Raw genomic sequence first — 14,677 nt, forward strand, 5'->3', positions numbered from 1 at the left:
TGCAATAGCTTAAGCTCCAGCCTGGTGCAGGTGAAGTGGGTATTTTTTGTGGTCGGTTTTATTTTCAATAAATTATTTATCTTCTGTAACTTGTTTACCATCATTATCCCTGTAATTAGTGATGGTTATCCTAACCCCACATTTGAATAGTTTTTATTTGTAGAGTGTGTGTGCCAAGGTGGTGCAGTTCCTTTGTAGCCTGGAGATACCAGTGTCTCATTGCTGATCGTAGTTGCTTGAAACCAAGGTCTGTCCCTGTGCTGAAATACAAGAGCCTGATCTGAGCTGTAGCCAGAGGGCTGTACAAGGTGAGTGCCTGTTCGTGTGAGAGAACCCTTCAGGCTCACGGTACGTTATTTTCTTCCACACTGTTGTCTTTGTACCTGAATTCAGCTGCGCTGTCCTCACCACTGTGCGGAAGGAGCTTGAGGGAGAAGGCAGCGGGGCCTCTAAAGCCGCCCAGCTCCCTGCCCTCCCCCGTGCCGAGGCTGTGGTGCTTGGGCCCCGCGGTGGTGGAGGTGCCGCCCGCCAGCTAATCCCTCACCGCCCGACACCCCGCCCCTGCCCGTCCCACCGCCTGCCCCTCAGCGCCGCGCTCGGCCGGGCCCTCCGGGCGCTCTGCACATGCGCCGCGGGCGGGGCCGGCTGCGGGAAAGGTGGGTCTTCCCAGAGCGCATGCGCGGCCTGGCCCAATCGAGTTTGCGGTGGGCTACGTCCGCCGGACAATGTGGGGCGTCGCGCGGTGCGTCATGACGTCGCTCTCTCGTGAAGTCGCGCTTGCCCCGAGGGGGCGGTGTGGCCTGCGGGAGGCCGGATATTGCGGGCCCGGGGCGAGGGGCCGGTGCAGGTGCCCGGGTGCCCCTGACGCGGCGGCGGCGGCATGCCGGGGCTGGTGGTGTTCGGCAGGCGCTGGGCCATCGGCAGCGACGACTTCGTCCTCCCGGGGGCTTTCGAGCTCTTCGTCAGGCTGCTGTGGTAAGGCGGCGCGCGCGGCCGCTACCTCCGCCTGCGGGGCTGGGGCAGCCTCAGTGGCCGCTTGCCGGCCGCTTCCCCGCTGCAGGCTCCTCCGCCTGAGGCCCGGCGGCGGCGCTGGTCTGTCAGCTGCAGCGTCGTCTCTGTCACCTGCGGCGTGGGTCGGCGCGGAGGACGCGGCGGCTGGGGGTAGAGCCCCTGGGCTGACGTAACCGCCCAGCGCGGCGTTACCGCGTGTGTGCTGTGCGCGGAAGCGTAACTGCTGGGTTGTGTTTAAGCCGTGACTGGTGTGAACGTGGTTTCGTCCTGCCAGAGTTAATACGGCGATTCCTTCCTTTGTCGAGATCAGCCCAGGTTCTCTGGCACCTGCAGCAGTGGGTCGCGCACCACAGAGAGTCTGTTTCTCGGTCTGCAGCGACTTCTGTTCTGTTGTAATTACTGCTGAGCATCCCTTTAGGCCTTTCATCCCGACAGATTCCTAATATAACAACTCCCTTTCTGTTAATGTTTGTGGGATGCTGTCATCAAGATGAAGACTTTATCAGGTGATCGCTGTGCAGTGTGTACGGTTCCAACTATAACTCTGTTATCTCACTTTCCTGTAGGTGGATTGGAATTCTTGCTCTTTATGCGGTTCACAAGGGGCGGTTTAACTGTCCCGGGGGAGGATTGCTGCACAGCTACTTGCTTGTCCTCCTCGTTCTCCTGGGTGCTATAATATGTGCGTTATCTGCTCTTGTATACGTCAGTATGCAAGGTAAATAGTTAATAGTTTATATCAATATAATCTATCAGGATTGTAGCATATATGCCTTTTTAATCTGTGGTTGACATTAAAAATGAAACAAAATTCAAGTTCTTTAATGGTAGTCAAACTTGAGAAACTGTCAGTATCAATGTATTTCCTGTAATAGTTTTGCCTCTGTTAGGAATCTAACATAAGTGGACACAACAGGTTAGTGCAGTTAATGGTGATACATTCACTGTCATCAAAGCACCTTGAAGCCTTCCTTTGCATTCACCATTAATACACGACCTCAGATGGAACACCGTTCAGCCTCTCCAACAGGAATTCAGGGGAAATTATCCAAAATAATTTTCTCATTCAAAATGTCATGTTAGCTTTGCTTTGCATAGGCAGATATTGTCATGACTTGTTAAAGATCAGTAGCTGCAGTGAAACCGGGGGGAGAACACACATAGGAAAGGAATCTGTGTGAATGTCATAGTACAAGTAACTCAGCAAGTACTGTTAAATAGAACACAATTTACAGCTTGAAGTGAGCGGCTAAACATTCACTACAAGTAAGTGAAGAGTAAGGAATGCAGTGCAATTTCAGTCATTTGTAGAAATGGTTCATTTTGAGCTAAAAAATGGTAGGGAGCTTTTTTTCCTGGTGAGGCAGCTCATTATCGAGATGAGATTAAATCAAAATACGTGTGTGGTCTCTGCAGTAACAGACAAGACCCCACAATTTCTAATATATTGGTTCTCACAACACACTGTAAATAAAAGTATTTAAATTATTTAAGTGGGAAGAAGCATGAAGAGAAACTATGACAGAGCAGGGACGTGGATGATAATCCTGGCCTTGAATCTAACCACTGGTTTTCCTACAGTTTCCAGAGGAGGGAAAGGAGGATTAGCCAAGCTATGATACTTATATCAAAGTTGAGGAGGCGGGAGAAGTAACTGTAAATAGCAGTGAGAAAAGAGGCTCGTTTGGTGTATAAGTACAGCTACAAGGCCATTAGAACTAAGACATGGAAGAATTCTGAGACTGAATTTCCGAGAAAATTAATGGTGAGACGTCTTGGCCTGATTATAATATGGGGGTTTGGGAGCAGTGGTTCTTGCATGACCCCTTGCACTGCACTGATGAGGGCATTAGTGATGGAAGTGGTGAACCTGACTGGAGAACTCATACACCGGGTTGTAGTGCTGGGAAAGGAAAGAAGTTGTTTTCAGGAATCACAGCTCTGTCTGATTGTGTCTCTGTAAGCAACCATGCTGCTGTGTTACAAGCAACAATCTGGGAATGGGAATAAATTACCACTGGATCAAGGGATTTTTAAACAGCTTTGTCACTGGATGTGAACCACAGCTTTACAATTGGTCGCTTTTGTTCTGCTCTGGTTTAAGCCTTTACAAATTATCCTGCCTACACATGAGCACACATACCCACCCTCTCACTACCCTGTGATCAACAAAGTGGTTTAAGGAGCTGAGCTGGCCAAAAATTACTCCCTTTGTTATTGCCTGGGAGTACTAAAAGGAAGAGGTTGTTATTAACAGCCGATACAGAAAATAGTCTAAGAAGTATTTCTGCTGGTAATGGTCCTACTTTCATTCTGCCAAATAAAAATGTAAATTAATATATTATTTAGTGCCCTGGCATAAGTATATTGTGGCCCAGCAAAACAGCATCTGAAATGAAATACTCAGGCAACTGAAACCTAAATAGAATAATAATAAAAGCAGACACCAGAAGTCAAAAGGAACTGTACATGAGCCAGCACTCCAAGCGTGCCACTTCGGTGTATGCTGGGCACAGCACTGCTGCCTCACATTCACTGCGGAGCTGCTTCTGCCTAGAGAGTAACTTTTAGGCATTAGTAGAAGAGATCGAAAGAACCACATAGATAAACGTTTTTCTTTTCTCAGCTTCAGTAATAACTTTGCATAGACTATAAAAATACTTTGTATTTTCAGTTAAATTTCTTACTTTCTGGAAAGCTCAGATATTCAGGTAGGATTTTGTATACTTAAGATGTGGTCATAAACGGTTTTTGTTTTAAATTCTCTCTGTGATTTCAGGAACAATTTCTAATCCAGGCCCAAGAAAATCACTTCCCAAGCTACTTTATACTCGCCTACTTCTCTATTTTCCTGAATTCATCTGGGCTGTTGTAGGAGCTGTATGGGTGTCAGACAGCAGTGTGCAGTGTGAGAAGACTGTGATAAATGTCATCATGGGGACAGTTATTGCAAGGTAAAGGTTCCTTCCCGCAGATCAGAGCTTGATAGTGTATATGAAATGGAAAATACTGCTGATGTGGTGTTTGTACGTGTTTATTGAAGGCTTTTCCAGCAGTGGGAGACTTTGATACCTTGTAAATTATTGTGGTTTCTGATAGAAGAGTTTTCATTGTAAAAGGAGAAGAATTTTTAAATCTAGACAGCTAGAATGAGTGGGTACCCTTCCCTAAACCAGCTTTAGCTACTTGCCTTGAGAGAGAGCAACGGCTAGAGTAAAGGAAAGGAGGTGAAGATCAGAAAGAGTAAGAAGGATAGATGCGAATGTAGAAAGCTGGATAAATGTGAAGAGGGTAGTAGCTATATCACTGGTAGTGAAAAATGGAGCCTTCACACCTCTGGGTTGCTGTTTCCAAAGCACAGGGCTGTGGTTTTGAGTTTGGTGCCCTGTGTGAAATAAACTGGCAGCCTTGTTCACGTGCCTGGTGGATTGAAAGCTGATAACAAAGCATGCACCCTTAAGACAGTAGCAGATGGTGTTCATGCAATATTTTATACCCAAATTAGTTTTCTGTCTGTCAAGATCTACAGTTGTGTTTTCTTGCCAGTATCTGGTTTCACAGCCTTTTTATCGCACTTCCTTCTGTTTTGCAGCTGGGTTATCATCATCTTTACAATCATTGGAGTTGTAATCGTCTTTGATCCACTTGGGGGGAAAAAGACATTTTACCTCACCAATAGTGTCAATCGGAACCTGGAGAGCAGTCAGTCAGGGCAGTTGCTGTACAATGTGAAGAACACTGCCACCAGGGTCTGGGAAAAAAGAATCAGGTTACTGTGCTGCTGCATTGTGCAAGATGATGACCATCGAGTGGCTTTTACAAGTATTGCAGAGCTCTTCCGCACCTACTTTTCGGTAAGATGGAAAGCTTTATTTATGTTCTCTTTTGACTAACTGAATTTGCAGACCTTGCAACACTTTGGTGCCTTTGGTCAGTCAGAGGTCCCTGTGCCTTCAAATCAGGCTTTGCATATGTCAGTTAGAAAATTAAAGGTGATTCTCATACAGTGTTTTTCATACACCGATTTTCCCCTCTCTTTAACAAAGGTTTCTCTCCCTTTACAAGCATGAAGGGCTGTGGGAAAAGAGTATTCTTTCTTCTTAGATACCTATCTAGTCAGGAGAACAAGGGTGAGTTTATTTTCCTCAACTTGTGAAGGTCCAGGCATTTTTCCTATTGATGATGAGTAAGGAGTCATATTTATGACAAATAATCTTACCGCTTTCTGACTGTTAAAGAATGAGCCCCACAGTACATTTTGGCAGTCTTTCCATTCTAAGCCACTTTGAGCACGTGCCAGACTACAGCATGCACATGCAGGAAGCTGCTTTTTTGCAACAGCATCTGCCAAATTGGAGTCTGCATCATGTTGATTCAGCTCAAATTTGTGTCACTTACTGCTTGGGAAGTCTTAGTTCAGTGTTGACTTTGAATTCTGTCCATGATTTCAAGACTAGTAGTTTTTGTTTATTAAGCAGTACTTGGGCATGTGGATTATAGCAACAGCCTACTCAGTGGCTTACAGGGTAAAGGGTGTGAGTACTGTGGCGAGATGTCTGACCCAGATAGTTCAATATAAACCCTTCAGCCTTCTGCTGTGTAAAATCCCTCTCAGTTGTTCTCAGTGTAGAGGACTTTTCACACAGGGTGATCAGTTCTACACAGTGTTCTACACAGTGATATAGAACAGTGATCAGTAACACTTGCTGTATGGCTGAGTATGTCCTGAGCTGAAAAAAAATACCTTTTACTTGGTATTTTGTTAAGTGATGAAAATCATGGGTAGAAATCATCAGTCTCACTGAAGAAAATATCCAGTATGTACAGAAGGGATGGGAGATTGGATGCTGCTGTGACTTGTGTTTTCAGTGCACATTGCCTCTGAGTGAATTGTATTTATTTATAAACTGAAGAAATACAATTCCATGTGCATTTTCCTGTGAGGTGGTTTTGCCATGTTGAGATGTGGGATGGTTTTAAGCACTCTTTCATTTCTTTGTACAGGACACTGATCTGGTGCCAAGTGACATAGCAGCTGGTTTGACCCTGCTCCACCAAGAGCAGGATAAAATGGAAAGTTGCCCAAAAGAGCCTGAAGAAGTCCTGTGTCATTCTCCATCATCTCTTGTGGTATGATAGGGTTTTTGCAGCCTCTGGTAATTACTCTAGGAGATGGTGCCAGGTCAAATTGAAATGCAGTTCTTGGTGGTTTTTTGGGGTTTTTTAAGAAAATTAAACACTACTATAAAAATCCACAATTTAAATTATTAATAAATGCAGTGAAAACATCTTGGTGAGTATGCAATCAAAATATTTGTCTGCTTTTGCTTAACTAATGGGGAATTAACAGCAAAAAAGAACCATTTAGGACAGGTGATCATTGTTGAAGAGCCAGGAGAGAAAGGGAACAGCAAAAATTTCATATTTAGTACTATTTGCATAGAACTGAAAAGCTAGTCTTTTAGTATTATGGTCTGTTTAAATTATGCTTGCTGCAAATAACAAGACAAAGTAAGAAACAAAAGTAGCATCTTTAAAATGTTTGCAGATGCTGGGTTACAGTTTGTTAATTGATTTTTGCTAGTCTTCTATAGTAAAATGCCTTTGTAAATTATTTTATCTTCTTTTGGCGTGTGTTTCATAGAAGTATATAATTCCAGTTCAAGCAGTGAATTACTGTCAACTTCCCTTTGAATCCAGCCAGTATGATGGGATCATGCTGTAAAAGTCTTTGCCAAAGAGATCTGCCACAGACTCTTTAGTTGTTCTTTTGACATCCTTAAGTAACATACTTGGAGTGAATGTTGTTTTCAGTATTGAGCTTATCAGTGCGTAAGTACTGGAAGAAACAGATTTAATGGGAGCATCTCGAGATTCCTGAGCTGAATAGCCATGTAAACAAACACAGACTTTTTCCCAGAATATGAGTGGCTATTTTTAGTTCCTCCTTGACCTCAAGGTTTTCCTTTTGGATAGTGTGTATTTCACTGGGGCTTCATTTCCATTAGTCTGTGTTCAGGTTTTATTCTGGGGCTGCCTAACACACCTTTCTTCCTCTCTCTCTTTCCTTTTCTTTCCCTGTGTCCTTTCAGACAGATGATTTGGATGCTGAACTGGAGAATGCTGCTCACTATATGCTGTTTGCTGCAGCTGCTTATGGCTGGCCCTACTACGTATACACCAACCCATTTACTGCGCTCTGTAAGCTCAATGGTGACTGGTAGGTTTGATCAAGAGCTTAAAACACATAGTTTCCTTTTATTTAGCTAGCATTAGCAGAAATAAGATAGTTTCAATAGCAGTATTTTTGTGGCATTAAATTATATTGCTCATGGGAGTACATGAGCTTGACTGGTAGAGTTATCTTTCACAGATTCCTTAGAAACAAAATTCCAGCATCTTTCCACCCTCAGAAACAGGTTAGCTTGTTTTTTTAATCGGAATTAAACCAAACGCTTTAAAATGCAGCTTTTTAGAGCTGCTTTTTGGACACGCATGTATATGCAGAAATAAAAGTGTATCAACATTTCTCCCTGTCTTGAAGGCGTTAGCAGAAGTTGCCTGTCCCTCCAGCCTCTATTTTATTCCCCTTGCCTCCTTTACTCAAAAAAAAAGTATAGTCATATTGAAGTATGTGTAATGCTATGTAGGATTACTGTATATTTTAGTGACCACTGACAATTGTGACTGTAACCATGATTCTCCTAATTAGAAATGTGAAATAGAAATACAACATACTGAAATATAAATGACTTGGAAAAAAATCACCACATAGTAAGATGGATACAAGAGATAAGCCTGATGTACAGAACTTGTTTTGAATTTCCTTTTTGGTTGTTTGTATTTTCTGTCATTGGCCTGTAGTCTTAAGAATTCTTTTCTTATTGCATTGTTTGCTCTGCTGATAGTCTTGTAGCAATAGTGTGTTTGCCAGTCCTTGAACTTAAAATGTGTTGCATGCTGCTCAGGCAAAACCAGGTTGGTGGGCAGAGGTAACATCCTGTATCAAGCTAATGGTACTATTGCGAAACCAAACCAAAAGGAGCTTTTGATTCCTGGCAGAAATCTTTTTGCAAAAGTAACTAAGTTTGATTCCTTGAAAGGAAGCATAAAAAATTGGAGCATGAAAGTTTTTCTCTTCTGTGTGTTTGTTAGTTGCAGAAATAGAACAACAGATTCTGATATAACTGGCAGTGATCGTCATAACTTTCACTTTGGATCCATCCTAAGAATAACAGGACTGCAGTACAGAGACTTCATTCATATCAGTTTTCATAACAAGGTAAACAGTCTGGACAGGCATTCAGCAAAAACACTTAGTGATTAATTCAGGGAAAGCAATGGGTGAAGTTTCTAGTTTGCCTTTAGCATTTATAAGGTGTGAGAATCAAAGCCAAATGAAAACAGGCCCTGAAACTTTTGGTTCTGGTTTTGCATTTGTTTGTTTTTCTAAAGGAACAGCCACAAAATCATTGACATAAATCTGTGTCAGTATTGCAAAAAAGGCACTTAAGGTAATGTGATAAGAAAGTAAGTCAGCTTCTTTCCATAACACAATGGAGAGCTCAGAAAGAGACTTTTCAGGAGGTGAGAACAAATGCTTACTCTTACAAAAACTTGGTGTCTTTAATTATTACATTTATTCCTCTCCAGATCTATGAGATTCCATTTTTTGTTGCTTTGGATCACAAAAAAGAAGCTATTGTGGTTGCAGTGAGAGGAACCTTGTCTTTTGAGGTATTATCCATCTGATAGAAATAATCAGCTTTATAGAAATGGGTGAACTCCCAGTAACAAGAGGAAATTGTCTTACACTAGCACATTTAAGAATAACTCACTCACAGGTGTGAGTCTTCCAGGCTTAAGTTGTAAGCCCTCCTGTCCTTGGATGGGTAATATTCCTGTGCCACTGGAAGAGAGTGTGAAGGGTGGGTGGTGGTAATTCCTCTGTAAGCAGAGGTACATTTGTAATGCTTGTGTTTGCAGCTTGGAAATAGTTGCTGAAATCAGGACTGTGATGGCTGTATTTGCTTGGGTGGTGCTTTATGGTGGACTGTGTTCTGTTGCTTACACACGTGTAAGTCAGGCTGTTGATGTCCCTGTGACAGTGCTGGCAAGCAGAGCATGAGCCACAAAGCCCTGCAGTGAGGTCTGACGAAAGCTGTGTTATTCGCAGGACATTCTCACTGATCTGTCGGCAGACTGTGAAGACTTGACACTGGAGGATGTTCTAGAGAATGGCTTTGTGCATAAGGTGTGTGCAGTCTGTGGCTATGGATAGATTATCTCAGCAGTAAGGAATCTGTGAGCACCTGGGATCCTTTAGTTAAACACAGGAATAATCTTGTGAGCTGGATTGCAAAATTATTTCAGTGACTTGGTTGTGGCATCACATACTGCCTCTGGAACTGCAAGGTAGAATTTGTAATCCTCTTGTCAGATTCCATGTCCTTCTTAAATATTCTAAAAACTTTTTTAGCCATTACATATAAGATCATTTGGTTGTAACTAGACCTTTGTCAGGAGCATGAGAAAGAGAAGATCAGCTTTACAAAAGGAAAGTTGCTCTGTGATGGTGTTGTATTTGAAGTATATATGTCTCACACTTCAGATTAGATACATCCTTCTAACTTCGAATGCTGTCTTGTAGGGAATAACTCAAGCTGCAAACTACATCTATCAAAAGCTAATAAATGATGGAATTTTAAACCAGGCTTTCACAATTGCTCCAGTAAGTTATCTTCTAAATAATTTGGTTTGACACAAAAATTACACATAGCTTTTTCTGTGTCTGTTTATGCTTCAGTCTTCTCTCTCTGTCTATAGGAATATAAACTTGTGATAGTTGGTCACAGTTTGGGTGGTGGAACAGCTTCTATACTGGCGATCATGCTCAGGAACTCTTTCCCAACATTAAGGTGTTATGCCTTTTCTCCCCCAGGAGGACTGTTAAGGTAGGAGACTTGCATGACTTGGTTCTGTGTCTCAGATGTAAAAATGTTTTCAAAGTAGTTGACAAATCCATTACATGATAACTCTCTGTTCAGAGTTTGTTTATATATTCTCCACTAGAACTGGATATGCTCCGTCCTGAGTTACAGTTGAGTTCTTGGGGGAATATCACAGAGTGAAATGTATCTAGTGAATTTTGTGTATTTTCAGGTAGTATAATTAGAGTTTTAATTTAAAGTGATCACCTGATTCATCTACCTTGGCCTGTAACATCTACACATACCATTATAATCAGCACTGAAGTTACTCTGTCATCTGTAGCAGGTAGATCTGAAAGCGTATTGAAGACCTGGCTGCAGATGCTGCTGCTGTTGCTTCATAATTGTGTTTTTATTGAATTATAATTTATCATCATAAAACTGAATTGTGCATACCTTTAGTGTATCTAAAATGTGTCTCTTTTTTGTTAAAGCAAATCACTTGCAGATTACACAAAGCGCTTCATTGTTTCAGTCATTGTTGGAAAGGACCTTGTGGCAAGGTGAGATGGAAATACTTTTAAATTGCTCTTTCAGGCATATGTTAGATTGCAGAGGATGGCAGGCTTGGCTTTATCTTGTTCTCTGTGTTTAAACAGGTTAAGTATGCCCAACATGGAGGATTTAAAGAAGCGAATAGTGAGAATTGTGGCAAACTGCAACAGACCCAAGGTAACTAAATGTACTTCTGGTTGAAGTCAGGGGAATTGCTACCTCGGTTCAGCCCCACCTTTAATGAAGTGACGGTGTATATTTGATCTTAATGGTGAGGGTTTGGAACAGAATTGTTTGTTTCTTAATTCAGTGACATTTGTTTTAGTCTCTTATCCTATAAAGCTGTCTTGTCAGAAATTAAGATTCAGCAAGACCTGGAAGATAGCTGTGCACAACTTCCAAGGCCCAAAATTACCTGTTTGCTAGTTCTGTTGATAAGGAAACCTAAAAAAATGAAAAAAACAAACCAGCTAAAATGATTCAAAATAAGTAAGATATTTTACTCTAATAACCATTTAGTATCAGTAGTGGGTTTACCTAAATTTTACCTTCAGAATTCATTTGGAAAGCAAATATTTCTCTGTCACAGTGTTAATTGCTTACCTCTTCTTTTCGCTGTTAGTAAGAAACAGAGTCTTGAAGGTGCTGAATCATTGTGGTGTGAGGCAGGTGATAGTGGAGATATAGAGGAGTGGCTTAAAGATTCTAAACTGCCACTTCTGAACATCTAAAGCTAAACCTGCTGTACCCAGGGGATGTCCATGTGATCCCAGGATGAGGAGTCATGTAAAGAACCCAGGTGATGTTGTAAATACAGAATAAGATAATGGACAGTTAGAAGTTACAGGTACAAGAAAACCTGCATCTGCAGAGCTGAATCCACACTGAGTAATTCAACTGGTGAAGAATGTAATGTTTTCGGTCATGTTACTAGTGGCTTGGGTTAGCTATTGCTGAAATAGATACTACTGTGGGGAAAATCCAGTAAGAAGGTTTTATCAGCCAGAAAGTTAGGGGAGCATGTGCATGCAGTCATTTTTAATCTTCGGACTGTAGTTTCAGGTGATGTGCGTGCAAGCGCCCAACTGGAGTAAGTTAGTTGAAGAGTTGCCAAACCTCAATTTGACTGTTTCTGTCTGAATTCAGTACCAGATCTTGCTGCATGGGTGCTGGTATGAAGTCTTCGGAGGAGACCCAGATAACTTCCCAACTGAACTGGATGGTAGAAACCAAGATGCCCTCACCCAGCCACTTCTAGCTGAGGAGAGCTTAATGGTTCATCGGTCACCTTCATACAACACCCTTGAGGATGAACCACACCTCAATTCACCACCACAGTATCCTCGTCTGTATCTTCCTGGCAAGATTATCCATATTGTAGAAGAATCCAGCTCTAGGAGGTGAGTAACAAATACCACTGTCCTGTTTGCCTAAAATCTACTTAAAGCTGCTTCTCACTTTCAAAGTTCATGTTTCCAGCTCTGCGTCTCATCTGCATCTCCAGTACCCATCTTTGGTTATCAGTCATTAGCCGTCCTTTCAGTTTTCATTTTGTGCCTCCTTGCTGCTTTCGATTTCACTTCAAGCCCTGGAAACCGTTCCTCTTTGTGCCCATGTGCCTTTCTTTGCCCGTATATGCACATGCTCAGGTGGTGATTTTAAACAGACTGTTCAGCTCAGCTTTGGCATGCTGCAGTTCCTGCCCCAGGCTGCAGATCTTGCAGTCTTATGTCCTGGTAATAATGAAGTGATCACAAAATACCTTGTTGCTGAGTAGTCACTGGAATATTGGTGATGAGAAGGAGGCAAAATAGTGCCCATAATACTGGCCCAGCCAGACAGGAGGGGTCCAGCCCCACAGTAACCAGTGTGCCCATGCAGCCTCTGCTTTCCTGTTCTTGCCTGCTTTTTTGTGGATGCAAAGGTGGGACAAAGCAGGAAAGCTGAAACTGCTGGGAGGGTGAGGATTGTGGGTTGGGGCAGTGGTGTTTGTTGATGTTAGGTTGTTTTAGACAAAGCAATCTGAACCAGCCCACAAGCTAGACTGCACTTGATGTCCTCTCCTGTTTCACTCTGAAACAGAAGTAAGTTGCACAAAACCATTCTACCAAAGGGAAAAAAAAGAGAAAAGGGCTGGAGAAGAAATCTACCTTTTTTTCCTCCCAGTTCAGTAGATCAGGATTTTATTTATGTTGTTTCATATCTTTGCTGTTGAACAATTTTAGTACTGGTTTTACAAGTTAGATACCTTAACACCTGTGACCTGGCAGGTTTCCTCCATGGCTGCTCTTCTGATTTACTTTAAGTTCATTTCCTATCCTTTATTTACTCCACAACACAACAGTTGGTCATGTTTTTTCTCAATTGGACTAGCACACAAAAGCCCCTATCATGTATTGTTCTGTAAAATAAAATCCTAAATACATCATATGTGCAGCACTAAATCCAGTGTTCAGTCTCCTACTGGTACATCTGTGACTTACTCCCTAGATTTGGCATTAATTATGTGGCTGTGCAGTGCTTAACTGCTCACACCCTTTGCTTAGGCTGTAGCCTGTGTTTCTGTGGGTGGGATGATTTGCTCAGTTCTTTCCCTGTTCACTGTCCTTTCACTGTGTAATTTGGTGGTGTTCTGCCTTCAGGCCAGGTAATGGCAGCATTTCCAGCTGTGTGCTGGAGGGCTGAAGCCTAGAGGTTGCCAGTTCCAGACCTGGCACTGGCACCAGATCCAACAGGCTGAGCTGTTTTATTTGTGGTGTGTTTTGTTTTAGGTGGTGCTCTTCAGATATTAAATACACGGCGAGATGGTCAAACGAAGCAGTCTTCAGCAGCATTTTAATAAGTCCCAAGATGATAACAGACCACATGCCAGATGTTGTGCTCAAAGCACTGAACAGTTTGTCTCAGGAACACAGATCATGTATTTCTTGTCAGGCACGAGAATATAATACCAATGTGGTGTAGCCATAGTTCACCAAGGTGAGGGGGTTTTCACTGCACACTTCAGGTATTCAGGGACCATTCCACTTTCATACCCGTGTGGATTTCAGAACTTTTTTCTCACATTGCATAAAATAAACAAGGGTCTTCATGCCCTGGGTTGCGCAGTGACCTTGCATGGCAGGAGGCTGGTTAAAGCAGTCTGCACTTGCGCTGAAGGTTGAGCTTTTACAAACCATGATGGTCTGACACGTCCCAGCTGAGCCTGTGGATGCTGGAGCACCAGAGCCAAAGTGCCAGCTGAGTACTCAACCAGAGCAAGCGTGTGTGTGCAGGCAGCTCAGCCTGTGGGTGAGGCCAGAGCCCTGCCAGACCTTAAAAATGGTGAAAAATCCAGTTCTGCTTCAGTCCCATCCTGCCACTGCCTGAGACCAGCCTGTGCGGAGCCTGGAGGTGCGGTATGGAGGGAGCTCAGCGACAGCAGTCCCACAGGGCACGAGCGTCTGCCCCAGCGCAGCAGCTGGCAGGGGGTAAGCGGGCAGGTCTGTGGCAGGTGGGGGTGCACAGGGTGTGGTGAGACAGGCAGCCCCGCTGGGTGGTTCTCGTTGATTGCACTATTGTTCTTACTGATTGTGGTAGCACCCAGGGGCAGGGGGTGTTAAATGCTGCTTGGACGTTATGTGTGCAATATTCTTTTATCTGTTTGTAGTTGTTGAGCCACATAACTACTTTTATTGATTTTAAACTAACCCCTATTAGGACTACTTAATGAGAAGATTTAAAACTCCCAACCCTTTATTCATCTTAGCTAGTGGCATCATCTTAGTTACTAGCTCTGACTCCTGAGAGCACTGATCCCAATTCTGCCAAAAATATATAACCACTTATAATTTTAAGTGGATTCCTTGTTTCTAAGTGTGCAACCATTTTAAACTTTTTTTAAGGCTCAGCAGTAGTTCTTATTTAAAAGAAAAAAATTAAAATTAATATGATGTGTTTGAGAAAACTGCGTGGCTGTTCTTGCTGTGATACTTTATATGGAGACTAAATAAAATGCACTCTAAAAACTTGTCTTATTACATTCAGGTATGCTGGTGTGAGATGACAGTTACTAGTTTAGAGCTGTCCAGAGCTAGAGGCTGTGCAGCAAGGTAAGGCACCACCACCAGTGAAGGCCAAACACGTGATTCCTCCTCAAGCAGGATACTGCAGTCACCCCCAGTGCCCCTGGAGGGAGCAGG

The 14,677-nt window shown here is 42.9% G+C and overlaps 1 protein-coding gene across 2 annotated transcripts; it reads left to right on the forward strand.

Annotated features, from left to right (window-relative positions):
• The first annotated feature begins 748 nt into the window (after positions 1-748).
• DAGLB (diacylglycerol lipase beta) lies at positions 749-14,503 on the forward strand. Of its 2 annotated transcripts, XM_065684343.1 has the most exons (15): positions 749-975; positions 1,578-1,729; positions 3,791-3,965; positions 4,604-4,865; positions 6,016-6,141; positions 7,104-7,231; positions 8,167-8,293; positions 8,665-8,748; positions 9,188-9,265; positions 9,662-9,742; positions 9,838-9,965; positions 10,436-10,504; positions 10,601-10,673; positions 11,643-11,896; positions 13,268-14,503. In XM_065684343.1, exons 1-15 carry the CDS (start codon positions 881-883, stop codon positions 13,458-13,460), a joined length of 2,025 nt encoding a protein of 674 aa, XP_065540415.1. In that variant the 5' UTR covers positions 749-880; the 3' UTR covers positions 13,461-14,503. The 2 variants fall into 2 exon arrangements, with proteins under 2 accessions (XP_065540415.1, XP_065540416.1); XM_065684344.1 differs by lacking the exons at positions 749-975; positions 1,578-1,729 and adding an exon at positions 2,602-2,776.
• Positions 14,504-14,677: the final 174 nt, after the last annotated feature.

This window comes from Lathamus discolor, chromosome 6, assembly GCF_037157495.1.
Source record: "Lathamus discolor isolate bLatDis1 chromosome 6, bLatDis1.hap1, whole genome shotgun sequence".
Classification (NCBI taxonomy): Eukaryota; Metazoa; Chordata; class Aves; order Psittaciformes; family Psittacidae; genus Lathamus; species Lathamus discolor.